At 42.0% G+C, this 21,601-nt stretch overlaps 1 protein-coding gene across 1 annotated transcript; it reads right to left on the bottom strand.

Annotated features, from left to right (window-relative positions):
* Nucleotides 1–232: 232 nt before the first annotated feature.
* RPF2 (ribosome production factor 2 homolog) lies at nt 233–21,260 on the bottom strand. The gene is made up of 10 exons (XM_077289470.1): nt 21,124–21,260; nt 20,891–21,023; nt 13,555–13,592; nt 7,739–7,778; nt 6,198–6,279; nt 5,656–5,732; nt 5,012–5,111; nt 4,322–4,424; nt 972–1,116; nt 233–735 (listed from the first exon to the last, which is right to left on the bottom strand). Exons 1-10 carry the CDS (start codon nt 21,144–21,146, stop codon nt 553–555), a joined length of 924 nt encoding a protein of 307 aa, XP_077145585.1. The 5' UTR covers nt 21,147–21,260; the 3' UTR covers nt 233–552.
* Between the last annotated feature and the right edge of the window lie 341 nt (nt 21,261–21,601).

Raw genomic sequence — 21,601 nt, 5'->3', positions numbered from 1 at the left:
ATATTTAGTGTTACAGCGACCTCTAGTGTTACATTTAGCGGTACATGTGTTATATATAGTGTTACAGTGACCCCTAGTGTTACATTTTGGTTACACAATTTGATTCACCAAAAAAACTTGAAATTTACATCTAATTTACTGGAGCATTGTAAAGTATTTACAGGACTGGGGCCACCTTGTGAAAACATAAAGCACTTTTATCATCCAATAAGAAATTAAGGGAAAGACTGTGCAGAGTGTAGACAATTTTATTAGCATTATATATAACAGCAGATTCTGTGCAAGTCAGCCACTGCATTTCCCATACATCTACTGAGCACACAACTGCTGTGCTGTTACACAGAGAATAAGGTTATCTATACATAAAGTTTTCTTACAGGAAAAAAATTATATAACATAAATGAATAGAACAGTCTGCTCCAGGTCTTTAGTGAAGTCCTTTGGAGGAAATCAGAGTCCTAAAAATCAGCCTTGATCGTTGTAGCTGAACACTGGCTGCTGCTGGTATCCAAGTCCCGACACAGCGGAATACTGTGATTTCTCTCCAGCGTGTCACTCACTCTTGCTTCTCTTTGGGCTGCTGTCTTCACTTGCTGCTGATATTTTCTCCGCTGGCCTCTTCTTCAGTGCCTTCACTTTCCGAGTTTGCAGCTTACCCAGATCCTGTTTTTGCATATGGATTCTGCCATATTGTGTACCAAATGTGTCATGAGATATGTTCTTCTTCTTCTTTGCCTATTTAGAATAGAGCAAATCATCAGCAATCATCTACTGTACAGTAATAAGTTTAGTCAAAAAGTGAATTATAAAAAGGAGCTAGGAACGGTCTCAGCATCTTTAACCTTCAGGAAAAACCGCCACTATTGTAATAATAAAATATACATTTATTAACGGTAGGTGCAGACAACTGCGTGTAATGCATACGAGAAAACCTATGATTATGCTAATCAGAGGGATACGTATGTAAGTACCTGAAGGGCTTTAGGACGTTTCAGAGACAGTTTGTAGAGGTCATCGGAAGCTAGATGTGTCCTCCTCATCACAAAGTCAAAAGAAGGGCCCATTTCTTCCAATTCTATTCTGGGTGTCCTGCACCCCGACTTCTTCAGTAGCACCCTGTTCATGTCAACAGAAAGCAATAGGTAAGGAAAAGTAGATCATGTAACTAACTGGAATACTCTGCTGATAAGTGGTCAATTAGAGGAATGACCAATTAAATAAAGTCACTTTAGTAGATTTGGCATTTACAGAACATACTGCAATGGAATCTACTAACTACAAACCTAAATTAGGTCAGCTACTATGAGAGCAGGGACATGTACTCTTTCAAATCTCAATTCAGAATATATGGGAAATGCAAGATAAGGAAGAGTATAGCAACTAGTGTTGATCGAATAGCTTCGGATAGGTGCTTATCAGCCCTTCCCGAATAGCTGCCTCGGGAACCCGGATACCTGGAGCGCTCCCGATAATCTGCTGTTCGGCTCCGCAGCTGCATGTGTCACGGCTGTATGGAGAGTTCTTATCCGAAGATATTCGATCAGCCCTAATAGTATTTATTACTGCTGCAGGCACATTTTGCTTTTTGTATCTCATTCATTTAAGAGTCAGACTTTTATTTTTCCACCATGATAGCCATAAAGCTACACTCCTAAAATGAGTATGTGATGAGTTTTGGATGTTGCAGTTTACTGCATCATTTAGGTAAATTAGGTGTACTTTTTTTTTTACATCCATTTTTATTGCCTCTTTTTGATAGGTCAGGTTTTAAATAAAGCTTCTTTGTTTTTGACGCATCCTGGTTTTTAGCGGTGTCAAAAGCATTTTTACCTTTGGAATTTCACAAGTAATGCAATTCTACGAAGAATCCAAACATGAAACCCAGCGTACCCATATGAGAAGTTGACATGTAGGAGGATCTCAAAAAACTCTCCTCAGATCAGTTTATGTAGTATTTAAAAAAAATCAAAGAACAAAGTAGGAGATTTGTACAAGTCCTATCCACTTTGCTGGAACTGTCAGATAATGCATTTCTTGGCAGCGAAAATACTCTGCTTCTAAAACTTTGTCGGAACTTAAACTAAGAGGGTTAGTCTGTTTTTTGGGGTTGGTTTTTTTTCAGAACTAATTGTAGATTTCAATGACACCATTACTTTTAGCACATCTGACAATTTGGACATTGTTTTTATAGCATTCATTGTACAGTAAAAAAAAAAAATCAATATGAGTCTTCAGTTCAACACAGCATGTTCTGGCAATGCCATCTGTATTATAATGTTGTTTGTTTATAATATATATATTTTAGTGCCAGCATTACTGAACATGTGTTGGTTGTCAATTCCAAAGTATTCTCAACACGAGTTCCCTTGTTACTATGCAATATTACTTTCACTGCACAGTGATAGTGCGCTCCCTTGCCAGCTCTAATGAGAAGTGATGAGCTAGCAAAAGCGCACTGTCAGTGTCATTATAAGGCTATGAGCAGGGACCAGCCCAGCCCCCGAAAGTGAAGTCTGTGTTTCATGGGTGAGGCCAATTCCTGCTCGTCACGTCATTTAAAATGGCAACAAGCACCTATTTTTTTTATTTGACATTTTTTCACCATTAAAATAAAAACTGGACAAGTTTGGTATCGCCATAATTGCACTGATAAGTAGAATCATATTTCCAGGTAATTGTTCCGCACAATGTATGCTGCAAATACAATTCCCATTCAGAACGATGTTCTGAATTTTTTCTTTTTTTGGCCAATTTTTCCACGCTTGGAATTTTTTGTCTTGTTATCCAGTACATTGTGTGGTAGAATGAAATGGTCGTTCAAAATTACAACTCGCGCCACTAAAAACAAGCCCTCATATGTCTGTGTGGACAGAAATATCAATATGTTCTGGTTCTTAGAAGAAGGGGTGAGAAAACAAAATATATATATACCGTATTTTCCGGCGTATAAGACGACTGGGCGTATAAGACGACCCCCCAACTTTACCAGTTAAAATATAAAATCTTCTTAAAAGTCGGGGGTCTTCTTATACACCCTATGTCGTCTTATAGGGCCGGTGAATATGTGCCTTTTGGGGGGGGGGGGGGGGGGGGGGGGGAGTGATCCTGATGACGAGGGGGCGTCTCACAGGAAAGTGAGTATCCCCCATTACCTTATCGTAGCGGTGCAGCATGGGGGTCTCAGTGCTGGGAGTGGCGGCGGCGGCTGCTGTGCTCTGGTGCGGCGGCTGCTGTGCTCTGGTGCGGCGGCTCCTCTTCTGTGTGGGGCCTCTGTGCTGTGAGGTGGCGGTGGCATATCTTTATCCAGTTGGGGCTCCTCCGGCATCTCCTTAGCCCTGGAGGCCCCGCCGCAACTCCATCGGTGCAATGCAGCGGCCATTTTCCCGGAGGCAGCTCAATAGGTGCGATGCGGTGGCCTCCGGGAAAATGGCCGCTGCTCAGATTCAGATCTCGTCCCGAAATCTCGGGACACGAGATCTGAATCTGAGCAGCGGCCATTTTCCCGGAGGCCACCACATTGCACCGATGGAGTTGCGGCGGGGCCTCCAGGGCTAAGGAGATGCCGGAGGAGCCCCAACTGGATAAAGATACGCCGCTGCCGCCGCCACCCCACAGCACAGAGGCCCCACACAGAAGAGGAGCCGCCGCACCAGAACACAGCAGCCGCCGCCGCTCCCAGCACTGACACCCCCACGCTGCACCGCTAGGATAAGGTAATGGGGATTACTCACTTTCCTGTGAGACGCCCCCTCGTCATCAGGATCACTCCCCCTCCCCACCCACCATATACACCGGCGTACAAGACGATTCCCGGCGTATAAGACGACCCCCGACTTTTAAGAAGATTTTCGGGGGTTAAAAAGTCGTCTTATACGCCGGAAAATACGATAGATTATATATATATATATATATATATATATATATATATATATTTCTTATGTATATATTCATATTCTTTTTTTTTTTTTAAGAGAGGCTGGGGCTAGTGTTTAAACTGATGTTTAATTTTATTATATATGGTTTAAAACATAACTTTTTTTCTGTCACCATAGGAAGCATTAACCTGCGATGTAGCTAGTCTAAGCCATTGAGCTCAAGGATTGACTGCAGCACCCTCACCTCTGCAGCCAAACAGACTTGAGCAATGGCAGAGAAATGGCCTCGACCGGGAGCGGGCAAGTTCAGTTTGTTTTTTTATACCCAACTTCAATGCAAAAAGTATTTTAAGATTGTAGATTGGAGTAGCCATTTGTCTGTTCTCCTCAAAACCTTAAAAAGGACAACAAAACAAAGATAAAGGCCAAGACCAGACTACACTTACTTGTAGCTACGCATAAAAATCTTCCCATCTGCTGCTGTAAAGTGCATAACATGCTCAAGTCCTGCAAGTCTGACTGCAGACACTGCTGGTCCTCTGAAGAAATCTACAAAGGATAAAGTAAAAAAAAAAAAATGAGATCTGCCAAACACGGAGGATGAAGAATGTGTTTCGTTTTTCCTAAGAATCTCAGAATACTGACAAACAAAAATTCAGCAAATCAAATTATAAGAAAGAAACAAACAGCAAGGAAAAACGCATTGGTTGCATTATGTGTTTGCTGTAGGAGGCTTCAATGTCACTGACATTCTACAGCTGGTTATACCGGTAAGATAAGCATCGGCCATAATGTACATCGGAAAGAAATGAAAAATCAATGTCAGACTAAACTGGAAAACAAAAACACACAGAACTGCACAAAGAGGCAAATGATCGGACACATTTAGCTAGCCATGTCATCCACTTGTATTTTAGTCAATAGAGACCGACCTGACAGATGACATTACTGGCTGCCGTCTGCCATTACAAAACGATCAATCACCAAGTCAGTTTCCAAATGACGGCGGGCCAAAATCGTCCGCCTTGTATGTGTATGGGCAGCTTTGTGCTCTGAATTGGGTCTTATGTGGGGTTATGCCTTCAGCTTTAGTGTATATTGGCAATACTGAGCGTTCCCAAGGTTTTTTTTATTACCTATCAGCAAACTTTTCAGCCTCCTATAATCTTCATTTATCTCAAAAGCATCGCCAGCAAATACCAGTAGAGGTTTTGTTCCTTCTGGACACTTGGCACACTGCAAAGCAAGACACAAGACCAGAGATTATCAGACGGTATCTCACGCACCAACCTCAGCATATTTTAGCAGCAGATGGGTCAGCACAAACTGCGATGACAAGACTGCTGGAATCAGAGATATCGTCAATACCAGCTGTTAATGTGCGGGCAAAGCTATGGCTGCGCCATGAGTGGGTGGTAATCCTACTGACCCTTCACCAATTCATTCAAACTATTGCTGCTCTGGTGGTCTCCCATAGTGCTGCAGTCATGACACCACATAGATGATGATGGTTAGAAGAAAGGAGTGATGCTTTATTCATTGTACATTGTTTCTAACATGGAGACAGTTTTTGGGGAATCCCAGAAAACACTAAACTGGCCTGATTGGGTTCAGTAAGGTTCTGACATGGCACAGATGGTTAACCTGAAAGAGGTTTAACTATATTTCACATGAACTAACATGATCACGTTATTGAAACGAGAAAAAAAAAAATATGTCAAAAGTCACAAAGAAAAAAGGTGCCCAACCAAAACAAACAGTAACCAGAGGTGAAACATACCTTAACGTCTTGTAATGACACAAACTTCTCCAAGCCTAGCTCAATCATATCCAGCACATGAAAATCAAACATCCGGCCTAGTAAACAAATATTTATACAGTCACAATGAAAAAAAGAAAATGGCAACATGCACTTCACAAAAGCACAATCCAACTACATGAAAACACAGAAGACTGATCAATGATTAACCAAAAACTGAATGCTATGTTTGTTATTAGGATGTTTTGCAATATACCTTTGTTTAGAGCCATCAAAATGAGAGAAGTCCACCAACCACAGATTATTTTAGGTAATCTGCTAAATTACACTACATGGACAAAAGTATAGAGACACCTGCACATTTTACCTACAGGAGCTTTTATGACCTCCCATACTAACGCTATGGGCATTAACATGGAGTTGGTCCTCCTACTGCAGCTCACTGCCGGAGCCCACCTCAAAGCGAGGGAGTCTGCCAGCTGACATATTATCCCGTCAGCTGGCAGAAAGGGGTTAAACAATGACATTTTATAGACAGCGGTGTACATATAGAGTTGTCTTACCGAAAATCAAGTTGTTTGGACGCTTCTTATTATGAGAGCCAAACACAAATAATGAGCAATCAGATTTCTTAGCAAAAAATTCCTAAAAAAAAAAAATGGAAAATTGCTTTAGAATATATAGGTATTGAAGCAAACTGTGGAGGCGGTGTCTATTTTGGTGGAGTTGGACCAACTCCTAAAATACATAACACATTGGGTACAGTAGGACAATGCAGGATGTGCTGTAAATGTTTTCATAAGAATTTGGGAAGTTATGAACTGTCCTATAATGTCTGTTCTGTTCCTAATGTAAGGATGTAGGCTATTAGTTGAGATGAATCTGTGCTGCACTTTATGGACATGCTCAGTAGTGAAGCAGGGCTGGGGAGTCGGAGTGGAGATGAATCGGTGCTGCACGTTATGCACATGCTCAGTAGTGAAGCATGTATGAGGGAGTCAGAAGTCAGGGAAATTAAGGAGTCGAAGTGGAGGTTTGGCTTACTGAATGCACAGCTCAGTATTGAAGAAGTTAATACAATATGTAAAGCTGAAATTCAATTGTTAGACAAATAGGGTGCATTTACATAACTTGTTATTGTTGCAATTTTCATATTTTAGGCAAAATTGGACTAGTTAAAAAATAAAAATGCAGCTGTCGATAGTGTTAAAGATAAGAGACATGTAGTGTAATGCTAATGTCAGGGACACCCACTTATATGACACGACAAGTCGTGGAGACAAATGTGAATTGGACACAGTTCCACTGTCGGAGTAACAGCATAATGTCGGGATATGTAAATGCCTTTTTTCGGGTCCGATGGGCGGCGTTTCGTCTTAATTTCTCCACCCCATCTGTCCCTGTTGTCCGCAATATGTTGGAGAATTAGAGTACTTGTCCTCCATAGTTCGCGCGTGCGCAATGCAATCTTCACACGCGCAGTATGCTTTGCCCAACTGCGGGCAAAGCCAAAAAGTATTACTGCGCATGCACCGGCGCACTATGTCCCGGAAGTATTTAGCTGTGTTCTGGGACATAGTGCGCGGGCGCATGCGCAGTAATGCTTTTTGGCTTTGCCCGCAGTTGGGCAAAGTATACTGCGCGTGTGAAGATTGCATTGCACACACGCGAACTATGGAGGACAAGTACTCTAATTCTCCAACATATTGCGGACAACAGGGACGGATGGGGTGGAGAAATTAAGACGGAACGCCGCCCTTCGGACCCGAAAAAAGGATTTGCATATCCCGCCAATTTGAGGTGACAGATTCCCTTTAAGTATCATGCCATGATTCCTAATCATCAGAACGCATGCATGATTCTCACAAGACCTTTTATGATTTCTATGGCAACTAAACAATCCAACATGCGCCTCAATGCCCATTATCAGCTCAGGCTTGAAAGGGTTCTTGGTGGTACCCCTTATAGAAATCAGTAGTGCTACATAATTTCTGTGTGTAGTTCTGCCCTTATGCAGGTCATCCATCCAATACAGAGACTTAAGAAAAATTAACTTCACTTTAAAGTTTGCCAAGTGAACTTGTAGTCATTTGTTTGGACTTACCAGGGATGTCGGATCTTCAAAAGGCCTGGTCATATTTTTCCTATACAGACAAAATTCCGGAGTAGTTATTTCAGAATTACACGAATAAAATGTTATAAATAATGCAAATAGTGACAATAGCTACAAAGATAATTATAGACCAAAACATGAATCAAAACTAGCATATTATAGCAGCTATACATTAATCCTGACAAAGTACCATAGGTCAGAGATGACTGGTTATTCTTATGGGGTAACAAGATAAAATAAAAACTGGGTTTCTCCATCACAGCAGGTCTGATAAGGAAACACAACAGATTGCAGTTTAATGGTCATTTGCAATATGCTTGTGCATTCACTAAAAAATGGCAAAGTGATAAAAATGTAATTATTGGAAAGTTCTGTATGACATGGTCAGTCCAAGTGACAGCCCTGAGCCCAGGATTTACGCAATTCCATACTTCTATGGCCAACCAGAAAACCTATCTTATACAGTTTATATAAACGCATATCATATATATTATATACACACACAGGAGGTGAAATAAGTATTGAACGTGTCACCAATTTTCTAAGTTAATATATTTCTTAAGATGCTATTGTCATGAAATTATCACCAGATGACCGTAACAATCCATCTAATCCAAAAAGGCAAAGAAATCTAACAATAGATGTCCATGAATTAAGTTATGTGTAATAGTGAGCAGTGACACAGAGAAAAAGTATGGAACATATGAGGAAAGAGGTGCAAAAAGGCATGCACAGCAACTGTAATCTATCATGATAGCAACTGAAATCTATCTGCAATTAGAAATCAATCCTGACACTTAGTGAAAAATAATATCAGCTGGTTCAATTGATGGGCTACAAAAAGAGGTCTCATTACCAAGGTGCCATATAAGTAACATCACATGATAGGTAAAACCAGTGAGCTGTCTCAAGACCTGAACAACCTTATTGTAGTAATACATACAGATGGCATTGGTTACAAAATTTCTAAACTACTGAAGGTTCCAGTGAGTAGTACTGAGGCCATAATTTGGAAGTGGAAAGAACATAATTTCACAATAAACCGGATATGACCAGGTGCTCCCTGCAAGATTTCAGACAGAGGATTGAAAAGAATTATCAGAAGAGTTGTCTAAGGCTACTTTCACACTAGCGTCGGGCCGACGTTCCCGACGCTAGCGTTGTCTCCGCCGCACAACGGGGGCAGCGGATGCATTTTTCCAGCGCATCCGCTGCCCCATTGTGAGGTGCGGGGAGGTGGGGGCGGAGTTCCGGCCGCGCATGCGCGGTCGGAAAAGACGTTTACGACTGAGCAAAAAACGTTGCAAGCAACGTTTTTTGCTCTCGACGGTCCGCCACTGCACCACGCATCCGTCGCACGACGGGTGCGACGTGTGTCAATCCGTCACAATGCGTCGCTTAATGTTAATCAATGGTGAAAAAACGCATCCTGCAAACACTTTTGCAGGACGCGTTTTTTCGGCAAAATGACGCATTGTGACGGAATGCAGTTAACGCTAGTGTGAAAGTAGCCTAAGAGCCAATGACCACATATGGAGAGCTACAGAAATACCTGGAATCAGCAGGTAGAATTGTTTCAAAGAAAACTATAAATAATGCACTCAACCTCCGTGGCCTGTATGCACACTCACCACACAAGACTCAATTGTTGAACAAAAAGCATGATTAAGCACGTTTACAGTTTACTCAACAACACGTAAACAAGCCTGTGAAATACAGATGAGACCAAAATTGAACTCTAAGGATGCCAAAATACACACAATATTTGGAGGCCAAAAAGCTCTGCATTTCACCCCAAAGATGCCATACCAAAGTGAAGTTTGGAGGTGGGAACATCATGTGTGGGGCTGTTTTCAGCATATGGCACTGGCAAACTTCCTAAAATTGAAAGAAGGATAAATGAACAAATGTACTGAGACATTCTCACTAGAAATCTGCTGCCATCTACCAGTATGATGAAGATTAAATGAGGCTGGACATCTCAGCAAGACAATGATCCCAAACATACAGCCAAGGAAACTCACAATTGGTTTCCGAGAAAGAAAATAAAACTGCTAGGATGGCCCAACCAATCATCTGACCTGAATCCAATAGAAAATTTATGGAAGGAACTAAAGCTAAGCGTTCATAGAAGGAGCCCACAGAACCTTCAGGATTTGAAGAGTGTTTATGTGGAAGAATGGGACAAAATCACACTTGAGCAATGCCTGCGACTAGTTTTTCCATACAGGAAGCATCTTGAAGCAGTCATCACCAACAAAGGCTTGTGTACAAAGCAGGGCTGTGGAGTCGGAGTCGTGGAGTCGGAGTTAGTTTTGGTTGGAGTTGGAGTCGGTAGAAATGTACCGACTCAGACTCCAGCTTTAAAAAAAATGTATTAATATTTCATAATTGAACTTTCATATGAATTTTATAAATGTTACTCAAATATATATGTTCTATCAAACTATGAACAACAGTGATAAGCAGTTCTGCTGGAGATAGAGACATTTCTTACTTCTTGTGTGTCACTGTTCTCCACTGCCCTTATCTAATCTTATACTTGGTTAACCTCATGCTGCCCCAACCCCCCTACTTACAATGTATGAAATGGAAAGTTAAAATGTGTTGCAAATTCTTAGTAGTAAAGCTCCTCCTCTAGACTAGATGTTTACTAGGTGTGCGTCTTCCAAGAATCTCACAGCTGCTACTCAGAAGAGGAAGACTGTAAGAAGTATTATCCTTTCAACAAACTTTGCATCGGCTAACTGTGAGTACATGAGGAATAACAGTATTACTGACCACTATATCAGTTGTACGACCTGGCAATAATTTTGTACAATTGTTTTTAGGAAAAACAATTGTCATTTGGATTGTGAATGCAGAATTAAAAACCTGAGAATGTCAAAGAAGCGTCACATTAAATCAGCTGTATTTGAACATCTCACCATCACTCAAGATAGAAAACATTATGTCTGTCAGTGTATGACAAATGATCCAGACGAAAACAAATGCTGTGAAGCCAAGATCAGTGCATATTCAGGCAAAGATAAAAATGCTCCTAATCTAAAGAGACATTTACAGCGCTTTCATCCAGAAGTACTGAAAGCAGTGGATGAGAAAGACTGCATCCAAACCAATGAACCAGTGCCCAGCTCTTCCAGCCAAACAAAGGAGCAGAGAACTTTGCAGCCATCAGTTGCAAGATATTTTGTCAGTGACAAAGTTACTGTGACAATGACAGTAGATACATTTAAAAACAGATCATAGAGCTTGTTGTAAAGGATAGTGTGCCTATTTCATTATTTTCACGACCAGCTTTTATGTGTCTGAATGGGGAAATGGCCCGCAAACTTGGTGTTTCTCTTGAGAGAGAGAGTATTAGAAAATTAGTAATCGAAGAAGCTTTTAAACAAAAGGAAGAACTTAAAAAAACTCTCAAGGGACGCTTTCTGTTTCTTAAAATGGATGCCTGCACACGTCACAGAGTGAACTATTTTGCCATCAATGTCCGATTTGTTTGTGACAAAAATGAAATAGTTACCAAGACATTGGCAGTAAAAGACACCAAAGCTCATCACACCAGTGAGTTTCTCCAGGTCTTGGTGGAAAAGGTTCTGCAAGACTATGAACTTAAAAAAGAGCAAGTTCTTTCGTAACTGACAATGCTTCAAATATGATAAGTACTATTAAGCTAATGAATGAGAGTAATGATGGTGACCAGCAGCTAGAAGAACATTCTGGGTCCACAGACACAGAAATGTTTGAAATAGAGGAACACAGTATTGTAACTGAGGAGCAAACTGAAGTTGCTTCAGATGAACAGCAACATGATAGTTTAGATGATCTTGTTGAAACTGTGTCAATACGTTCTTTCATTCATCACATGCGCTGTGTTGTGCATACTCTACAGCTGGCTATAAGAGACAGTCTGCAAGAAGGACATGCTGCTGCACTGATTGGCAAGGTGAGAAAATTGGCTACTGTTGCCAGAACCCCTAAAGTTGACTCAATTTTGAAGAGACATGCTGGAAAAGGGGCAATTATTAATCAAGCCACACGATGGGGCAGTACTTACTTAATGATTCAGCGCTTGGTTGAACTGAAAACCTTTCTTGTAGACATGGCTAACCCTCAACTGACGCTAAGTGAAAGTCAGTGGAATCAGGTGACTGAGCTGGAAAAATTGCTAGAGCACCCATTTACAGTGACTAAAAAATTACAAGCAGAGGACTTAACTCCAGGTATTTTCTTAAAGGAGTGGAAGAACCTGATGTTTCGCCTGTCCCAAAGAGGAGGGTTAATTGCAAGTGGCATTGCTACATCAATGAAATGGAGAGAGGAGCTACTATTACAAAATAACATTCTTTTGGCAGCTGTTTATGTAGACCCAATGCATCGGATTCTTCTTGATGATCAACAGCTAACTAAAGGAAAAGAAGCTCTGTTTGAAATAGCAGTAAGGATGAAAGGGTTGCAGAACAGTCAGGAGGAACAAGAAGAATTTGGTCGTCCTGCCACATCTTCACCCTCATCAACTGACGAAGAATTTAATTTCAAAAAATATTTGGATCACAAGGACCGTGCAAAGCGTTCCCGCATAGAAGAGTCATCCCCATCAAAGAACACAGCCAGTACATTTCAGCAGAATTTTTCATGTGCACTAAAAGAAATTGAGAAATTTGACCGTTCATCAAAAATAACAGTGCAACAAGCGATTCCTCTGTATCCTGACATTGTCAGAGATGTTGCCCGAGTGGTTACTGCTTTGCCACCAACCCAAGTTAGTGTAGAGAGGTTGTTCTCTGCTCTCAAAATAATTAGATCAGATTTGACGGCATCCATGAAGGAGGATCTGACAGAGACAATACTTTTTCTGAGGACAAATCTATAGATTTCTTCTTATTAACGGCATAACAGTGTTTATTGCATATTTACTTACAAGAGTTTATAAAAGTTTATAAAAGTTATTTGCTATATTCTAATTGTATTCTAATAAACATAGTTTTTGCTCTAAGTGGTCTGATTACTTATATGATGGTGAGAAACTGAATAAGCACGATGTTAATATTTTACAACAGTAAATTTATTGTTACGAATTGGCGATTTATGAAGGAGTCGGAGTCGGAACCTGATAAAATCCAGGAGTCGGAGTCGCAACTGTGGCTTACCGACTCCACAGCCCTGGTACAAAGTATTTATTACATTTCAGTAAGTGTATTCAACAATTTTTGCCCTGTGTCATTTCTCATTATTATACAAAACTTAAATGTATGGGCATCTATAGTGTGATATATTTACCTGTGTGGATTGGATGGGTTGCTACTGACATCTGGAGAGCATTTCACATCAATAACACATTTAGAAATCTATTTAGTTAGAAAATTGGTGACGTGTTCAATACTTATTTCACCCGATGTGTATACAAAATATAATATAATATATATATATATATATATATATATATATATATATATATATATATATATATATATATATATATATACATATATATACACACACACACACACGACATTCTACAATTTCTCTCTCAAGAATTCATAAAGAACCTGTGTGACACACAGCATAACCCTCTTGAAATCTATATGCCCCCCCATTACAGATCCATAATGTAGCAGCGTGCATATAGATGTATCATGAAGAAAATGTTATGAAGGCACACATTTTCAAACTTCTATGTTTTGGTACAACCGTCTTTTCCCTAAACCTTCTAAGATCAACTGGAATAACAAATAAATAAAAAAAATCACTATACAAACAGGTATGTAGAAAACATACATTTATATATTCACAATTTTAGAACTTACTTTTTATACGTCACACAATTTGGTTTTTTCAATGAATGCTGAAAAACAAAATCAGAAAATATCAGAGCAAAAGCTTTCATAGTTTAAGGATATCAGCATTTGGGCAGTTAGGGGCGCAGGGGATAACTCGTGCAGTATCTAAATGTTACACTGTAAGGCTGGAGGCGCACGCACAAACATTTTAATAACTGTGGACACAAAATGGAATAGATTTTACATAAATACTGTTGATTTTTTTTCAAAACAATAGGTGACAGCAAAAATGGTTCTCAGATCGACACCTCCATTGAGGAAGCATTTTGCGAAACGGCGCTGTCGGGGTGAGAGGACGAGGCATTTGGAACCCTTGCACTTAGCACTTTGGAGGCATTTTATCATCTTTCACCTTCATCATTTAAATCATTACATGTCAACATGATCGTGGCAAAACCTTCATTACAAGATATATATGAGCCCTTTGTGGTCATGTGTTGTGTTCCTTGCATTTGTTCTATGGTATCCACTTTAGACTTTTTCAACTTAATGTGAATATTTAGGTTTGGCACTATGCACTTTATGGCTCATTCACTTACTGATTGATATTACTACGGTGTTTGGATACATATATACCATCCTTGATTGAAGGTTACTATTTCACTATTTGAGTATTATATTAGCATGCTCTATGCTATACATTTTGGCGGTTCCATCCACTTTCAATTCCTATTGCTTGGTTCATGCATTGCATTTTATTGTTTAAAATGTAGTAAAGACTTATTTTTAAACTTTATATTTGCAATTTATTGTCTTTCCTCATATTGGTTTTTTGAGGATGTGTATACAACGTTCTTAGAGGTGTAGTAAAACACGGTATGCTGTACTTTTTTACACCCCTTAAAAACCATATACCTGGAATAAATGTGGTCAAACATAAGCACAGGTCTACTAGATAGATACCTATGAATATTTTTTTGTGTATATTTTTTCGAATATACTTGATCAATCAAGTCATCAACAAACTCCACAGCAATGAAAAAAAGGTTATAGTAGATGATGCCATCTGATGCCTCTGTGCATAGTATACCACATACAGTATATACACTGAGCAAAAATATAAACAATTGTTTGATCTCGGCACAGGAGAAGGGCTCACTAAGGCTACTTTCACACTAGCGTTAACTGCATTCCGTCACAATGCGTCGTTTTGCCGAAAAAACGCATCCTGCAAAAGTGTTTGAAGGATGCGTTTTTTCGCCATTGATTAACATTAAGCGACGCATTGTGACGGATTGCCACAAGTCGCACCCGTCGTGCGACGGATGCGTCGTGCAGTGGCGGACCGTCGGGAGCAAAAAACGCTACATGTAACGTTTTTTGCTCACGACGGTCCGCTTTTTCCGACCGCGCATGCGCGGCCGGAACTCCACCCCCACCTCCCCGAACTTCTCCGCACCTCACAATGGGGCAGCGGATGCGCTGGAAAAATGCATCCGCTGCCCCCGTTGTGCAGCGGAGACAACGCTAGCGTCGGGAACGTCGGCCCGACGCACAGCGACGGGCCGAGCCCGACGCTAGTGTGAAAGAAGCCTAACACAGATTTAGACACATTTGACAATATTTGAGAGCAGAAGGCCTTTTATAGAAAAAGTCACATCTTTGAGTTCAGTTCATGAAAAATAAGAGAAAACCAAAAATGTTGCGTTTATATTTTTGTTCAGTGTAGGAGACTATATGACTGGTATATAGACATGTGTGACAATTTGCAGGACCCAGGTACAGCGGTCAGATCAATATTCAGTGGCTGCTGGAGGGAGCCCTGTGACCCCCCTACCTGACGGCATCCTCTGCTCTTCCTTTGATTTCCAGCCTGATACAATGTCATGTATGTGTGATGCTGCAAAGATGCCATCACGCAAGGTCTACAAATCAAGAAAGGAGCCAGAGATGCCGGCAGGTGGGAGGGGGCGGCATGCAGGCCTCTGGACTAGTAGCCAAGGATTACTGACGTGACCGTTTGTCCAGTGTCTTGCAAATACATTTGCTGATCTCTACTAGTGTATGATGTATTATAACGACACACATCAGATGTTATATACAGGATATTGTGTGACTGGTATATATTACACCGACTGCAGACATCAGATAATACACAAGTCACATATTATCCTATATATAACATTAGATGCCTGTGCACATAGTACAGCACATACAACATACAGAATATACATGACTGGTATATACTGCGATACAGATGTCATATACAGGATATATACAGGTCCTTCTCAAAAAATTAGCATATAGTGTTAAATTTCATTATTTACAATAATGTAATGATTACAATTAAACTTTCATATATTATAGATTCATTATCCACCAACTGAAATTTGTCAGGTCTTTTATTGTTTTAATACTGATGATTTTGGCATACAACTCCTGAAAACCCAAAAAACCTGTCTCAATAAATTAGCATATTTCACCCGTCCAATCAAATAAAAGTGTTTTTTAATAACAAACAAAAAAACCATCAAATAATAATGTTCAGTTATGCACTCAATACTTGGTCGGGAATCCTTTGGCAGAAATGACTGCTTCAATGCGGCGTGGCATGGAGGCAATCAGCCTGTGACACTGCTGAGATGTTATGGAGGCCCAGGATGCTTCAATAGCGGCCTTAAGCTCATCCAGAGTGTTGGGTCTTGCGTCTCTCAACTTTCTCTTCACAATATCCCACAGATTCTCTATGGGGTTCAGGTCAGGAGAGTTGGCAGGCCAATTGAGCACAGTAATACCATGGTCAGTAAACCATTTACCAGTGGTTTTGGCACTGTGAGCAGGTGCCAGGTCGTGCTGGAAAATGAAATCTTCATCTCCATAAAGCATTTCAGCCGATGGAAGCATGAAGTGCTCCAAAATCTCCTGATAGCTAGCTGCATTGACCCTGCCCTTGATGAAACACAGTGGACCAACACCAGCAGCTGACATGGCACCCCACACCATCACTGACTGTGGGTACTTGACACTGGACTTCAGGCATTTTGGCATTTCCTTCTCCCCAGTCTTCCTCCAGACTCTGGCACCTTGATTTCCGAATGACATGCAAAATTTGCTTTCATCAGAAAAAAGTACTTGGGACCACTTAGCAACAGTCCAGTGCTGCTTCTCTGTAGCCCAGGTCAGGCGCTTCTGCCGCTGTTTATGGTTCAAAAGTGGCTTTACCTGGGGAATGCGGCACCTGTAGCCCATTTCCTGCACACCAGACTCAGTCCACTGCTTCCTCAGGTTCCCCAAGGTCTGGAATCGGTCCTTCTCCACAATCTTCCTCAGGGTCCGGTCACCTCTTCTCGTTGTACAGCGTTTTCTGCCACATTGTTTCCTTCCAACAGACTTACCATTGAGGTGCCTTGATACAGCACTCTGGGAACAGCCTATTTGTTGAGAAATTTCTTTCTGGGTCTTACCCTCTTGCTTGAGGGTGTCAATGATGGCCTTCTTGACATCTGTCAGGTCGCTAGTCTTACCCATGATGGGGGTTTTGAGTAATGAACCAGGCAGGGAGTTTTTAAAAGCCTCAGGTATCTTTTGCATGTGTTTAGAGTTAATTAGTTGATTCAGAAGATTAGGGTAATAGGTCGTTTAGAGAACCTTTTCTTGATATGCTAATTTATTGAGACAGGTTTTTTGGGTTATCAGGAGTTGTAGGCCAAAATCATCAGTATTAAAACAATAAAAGACCTGACAAATTTCAGTTGGTGGATAATGAATCTATAATATATGAAAGTTTAATTGTAATCATTACATTATGGTAAATAATGAAATTTAACACTATATGCTAATTTTTTGAGAAGGACCTGTATTACACTAGGACTGCAGACATCAGATATTACACCAGTCACATATTACCCTGTATATAATAGTGGATGTCTGTACACATAGTATATTACAGTATACAGGATAATGTGTGACGCTATACACTCACCGGCCACTTTATTAGGTACACCATGCTAGTAACGGGTTGGACCCCATTTTGCCTTCAGAACTGCCTCAATTCTTCGTGGCATAGATTCAACAAGGTGCTGGAAGCATTCCTCAGAGATTTTGGTCCATATTGACATGATGGCATCACACAGTTGCCGCAGATTTGTCGGCTGCACATCCCAAAGATGCTCCATACAAGGCAGGATGGATCCATGCTTTCATGTTGTTTACGCCAAATTCTGACCCTACCATCCGAATGTCGCAGCAGAAATCGAGACTCATCAGACCAAGCAACGTTTTTCCAATCTTCTACTGTCCAATTTCGATGAGCTTGTACAAATTGTAGCCTCAGTTTCCTGTTCTTAGCTGAAAGGAGTGGTACCCGGTGTGGTCTTCTGCTGCTGTAGCCCATCTGCCTCAAAGTTCGATGCACTGTGCGTTCAGAGATGCTCTTAGGCCTACCTTGGTTGTAACGGGTGGCGATTTGAGTCACTGTTGCCTTTCTATCAGCTCGAACCAGTCTGCCCATTCTCCTCTGACCTCTGGCATCAACAAGGCATTTCCGCCCACAGAACTGCCGCTCACTGGATTTTTTTTCTTTTTCGGACCATTCTCTGTAAACCCTAGAGATGGTTGTGCGTGAAAATCCCAGTAGATCAGCAGTTTCTGAAATACTCAGACCAGCCCTTCTGGCACCAACAACCATGCCACGTTCAAAGGCACTCAAATCACCTTTCTTCCCCATACTGATGCTCGGTTTGAACTGCAGGAGATTGTCTTGACCATGTCTACATGCCTAAATGCACTGAGTTGCCGCCATGTGATTGGCTGATTAGAAATTAAGTGTTAACAAGAAGTTGGACAGGTGTACCTAATAAAGTGGCCGGTGAGTGTATATTAGAGTGAGTACAAACAACAGATATTATATACAGGATAATATGTGATGATATATTGCACTATGACTACAGACATCGGATATTATACCATCGTCTGATGTCTGTGCATATAGTATACAGGAGAATATGTGACTGGCATATGACACACTGTGACTAGAGATGAGCAAATAGCTTATCCGAATAGCTGCATCGGGAACCCGGATACCTTTAACGCACCCAATAATCAGTTGTTCGGAGCCGCAGCTGTGTGACAGTCACAACACATGCATTGAGAACCCAACAAACAGGCTCTCCATACATGTGCTGTAACTGTCACACAGCTGCGACACATGCAGCTGCGGCGCCGAACAGCTGATTATCGGGAGCGCTCCAGGTATCCGGGTTCCCGAGGCAGCTATTCGGGAAGCGCTATAGCTATTCGGATAAGCACCTATCCGAAGCTATTTGCTCATCCCTAACTGTGACTACATACATCTGATAGTACATAATAATGTATATTTTGTAAAACATTTGATGTGTGTATCACAGTATATCATAGACCAAGGGTGGGCAAGTAAATTTTCCTGAGCGGCCACAACAATACAGCCCCCTGCATGCCGTAAGAGCCCACAACACACAGCCCCCAGTATAGTGTGAGCCCCCACATAGCCTCTGTATATACTGTATAAGTCCCATGTATACAGTGTGAGCCCCCACATAGACCCATGTATACTGTGAGACCCCCCCATACATTATGAGCCCCACATAGCCTCTCGAAATACAATGAGCCTTCACATAGCCTCCTAAATACAGAATGAGGCCCCACATAGCCTCCTATATACAGTGAAGTGACATCATCATGTCTAATGGCTCATATACCGATTGAAGGAAAAAGAGTCAGTGGTTCCTCCTCCACCAATGTATTCACTGCTGTCTGAATCCCAAAGATGCAGATAGCGGTGACAGCGGGAAGCAGATGGGACAGCAGGCAAGGGCATGGTGAGGCCTGTGGGCCATTGTTTTATCCCTACGGCAGTCTACGCCTGCGGGCCACACTTTGCCCAGTTTTATCATAGACTAATCTTTATACTCCATATGGTAGATTATTTATTTTACTCACTTATATAGCACCATTAATTCCTCAGAGCTCATCAGCACTGTCCCCATTAGGGCTCACAATCTAGATTCCTTATCAATGGCTTTGGAATGTGGGAGGAAACCGGAGAACCCGGGGGAAACCCACACAAACGCGGGGAGAATATACAAACTCCTTGCAGATGTCCTTGGTGGGATTTGAACCCAGGACCCCAGTGCTGTTGTTATCCACTGAGCCACCAAGGTATACAATGCACTGCACTGATCACACCTAGACCTGCCTACAAGACCTCACATATTATATGTAGTGCAGTATATTATAATCTGGGCCGTCCTGCAGGTTCAGATGAGATCTGTCAGTGCAGGATTCTGTGAGTAACTGATTTATTGCACTAGACTGAACGTTCCTGCAGACCAAGTGATGCTGGAGACAATGTCCTGGCACGGACAGCGTGACCTGATCTGCAGTAAAGCTCAGACTCCTGCAATAACTCACACTGAGCCCCGGCAGAGCAGACGCCAACCGGACAATACAAAGCTGTCTGGAGTTATCAGGAGCCTTCTTCCCGCCACCATCATCACCTCATGCTTGGCTCTAGGCGCGCTGTGTATGGCATATCTTCAGCAGACATAGCAAGCAGTGGGCATCTCTGCATCTGTCATGTAGCCCGGCCAGCATCAACCAGAATGATAAGGTACAGTGCGGGTCCACCGGGGGCCCAGAAGAGCTGCTTGGGGGCATATGTCTCCCTGCCCGGTCTGCCCCGGTTTGTGGGCCCCTGACAACACCACTACAAACCCAATGTGACTAGTGTAAAAAATGACTGATGGGGATTGACACTGAGCTAACTGCAGTCAAGAGCTATTAACTAAAGAGAAATAAATACAGTGCCGTTCTTCCACTGCATCAGAACCATATTTCACCCATGGAATCCAGCTGACATTTACAATAAGGGAACCTAGAGGATCTGTTGTCACTAAGCTTCGGCCGCTCCCTGCCAGCTAGAATATTGCAATCTGCTGAGAATTTGGAAACCTAGTAAGTCAATAGTATCCATCAGGATGTTGTCATGGCTGCTGGGTTAAGTGAAGCTACAACGCCAGTCTTTAAAAAGTTTACTCATCACAGAAAGTGCTCAGATACGTCATCACGCTTTAAATTACAAAAGTGCACCAAGACGGGCCAAGAGGGTGTGAGAGAATACTCCCTGCCCATCTATGTAAGAGCCATAACCAGATGTATAGGCACAATGTGCACTTATAGGCAGGGTGTCACACTGTGCCATTCCAGAGGGCTGAGCACAGCTGGTGAGGGTAAGGGTGCTGAAAGGCGACAATCCCTTTAACACTTCTGACATGTAAGAAGCACGTTCCCTTTAACCTGAGGAGACAGAACTTGCATGCAGACATACCAGATCCTTGAGTGCTTGGGTCACAGTCATGTTGGCGTTCCCCCCTTTAACCAGCATGGCGTTCTTGTCATTCTCCGTCAGCTTGGGCGCCCTGTGCTGCAGAAACCTCTTTGCTCTCCGAGTTTTCGGTTTCCTATAACAGAAATCAGCTGGTTACTGAGACCCCGCAGAGTGACAGCAGAGGGGGCTGGGTAATGAGGGCATCCAGCAATCACCAGCGCAGCGGTACTTACACTACGCGATCTAACGCGGACATGGCGAACAGCTTCCCTGCGCACACGTGCGTACGGCACAGAACCTTCCTCTGCCGCCACGGATGATGACGTCACGTCACACCGGCGCATTCCTCCGCGTCATCAAATTGGAATGATGAGACGTGTTACTGCATGTGTAGAAGGTACGTGTAAGGACTGCAGACGGTGACGCCTAGCGGCCGGGAGGAGACATGACACAGCTGCCCAGCCCTGTGAGGAGCCACACGTAGTCTCTTCCTTATTGGTGGATGATTCTTCTTATCCTTTATCATCATTACTAAATCTTCAGTCCCAGCAGCCAAACAGAAGGGGGCGCTGCCTGTTCAGGGGGAAGCTTAGACCCAGGCACAGTGCCCCCATTACAGGGCCAGTAGTGGTGACCTCGCTGCTGGGCAACTAATTGCTATTTTTATATTGCAGAGCACCTCATTCTTTGTTATTAGGCTGCGGCACCAAT

The sequence above is a fragment of the Ranitomeya variabilis genome, chromosome 2 (genome assembly GCF_051348905.1).
Source record: "Ranitomeya variabilis isolate aRanVar5 chromosome 2, aRanVar5.hap1, whole genome shotgun sequence".
Taxonomy (NCBI): domain Eukaryota; kingdom Metazoa; phylum Chordata; class Amphibia; order Anura; family Dendrobatidae; genus Ranitomeya; species Ranitomeya variabilis.
This window is presented reverse-complemented; position numbering and strand designations above follow the sequence as displayed.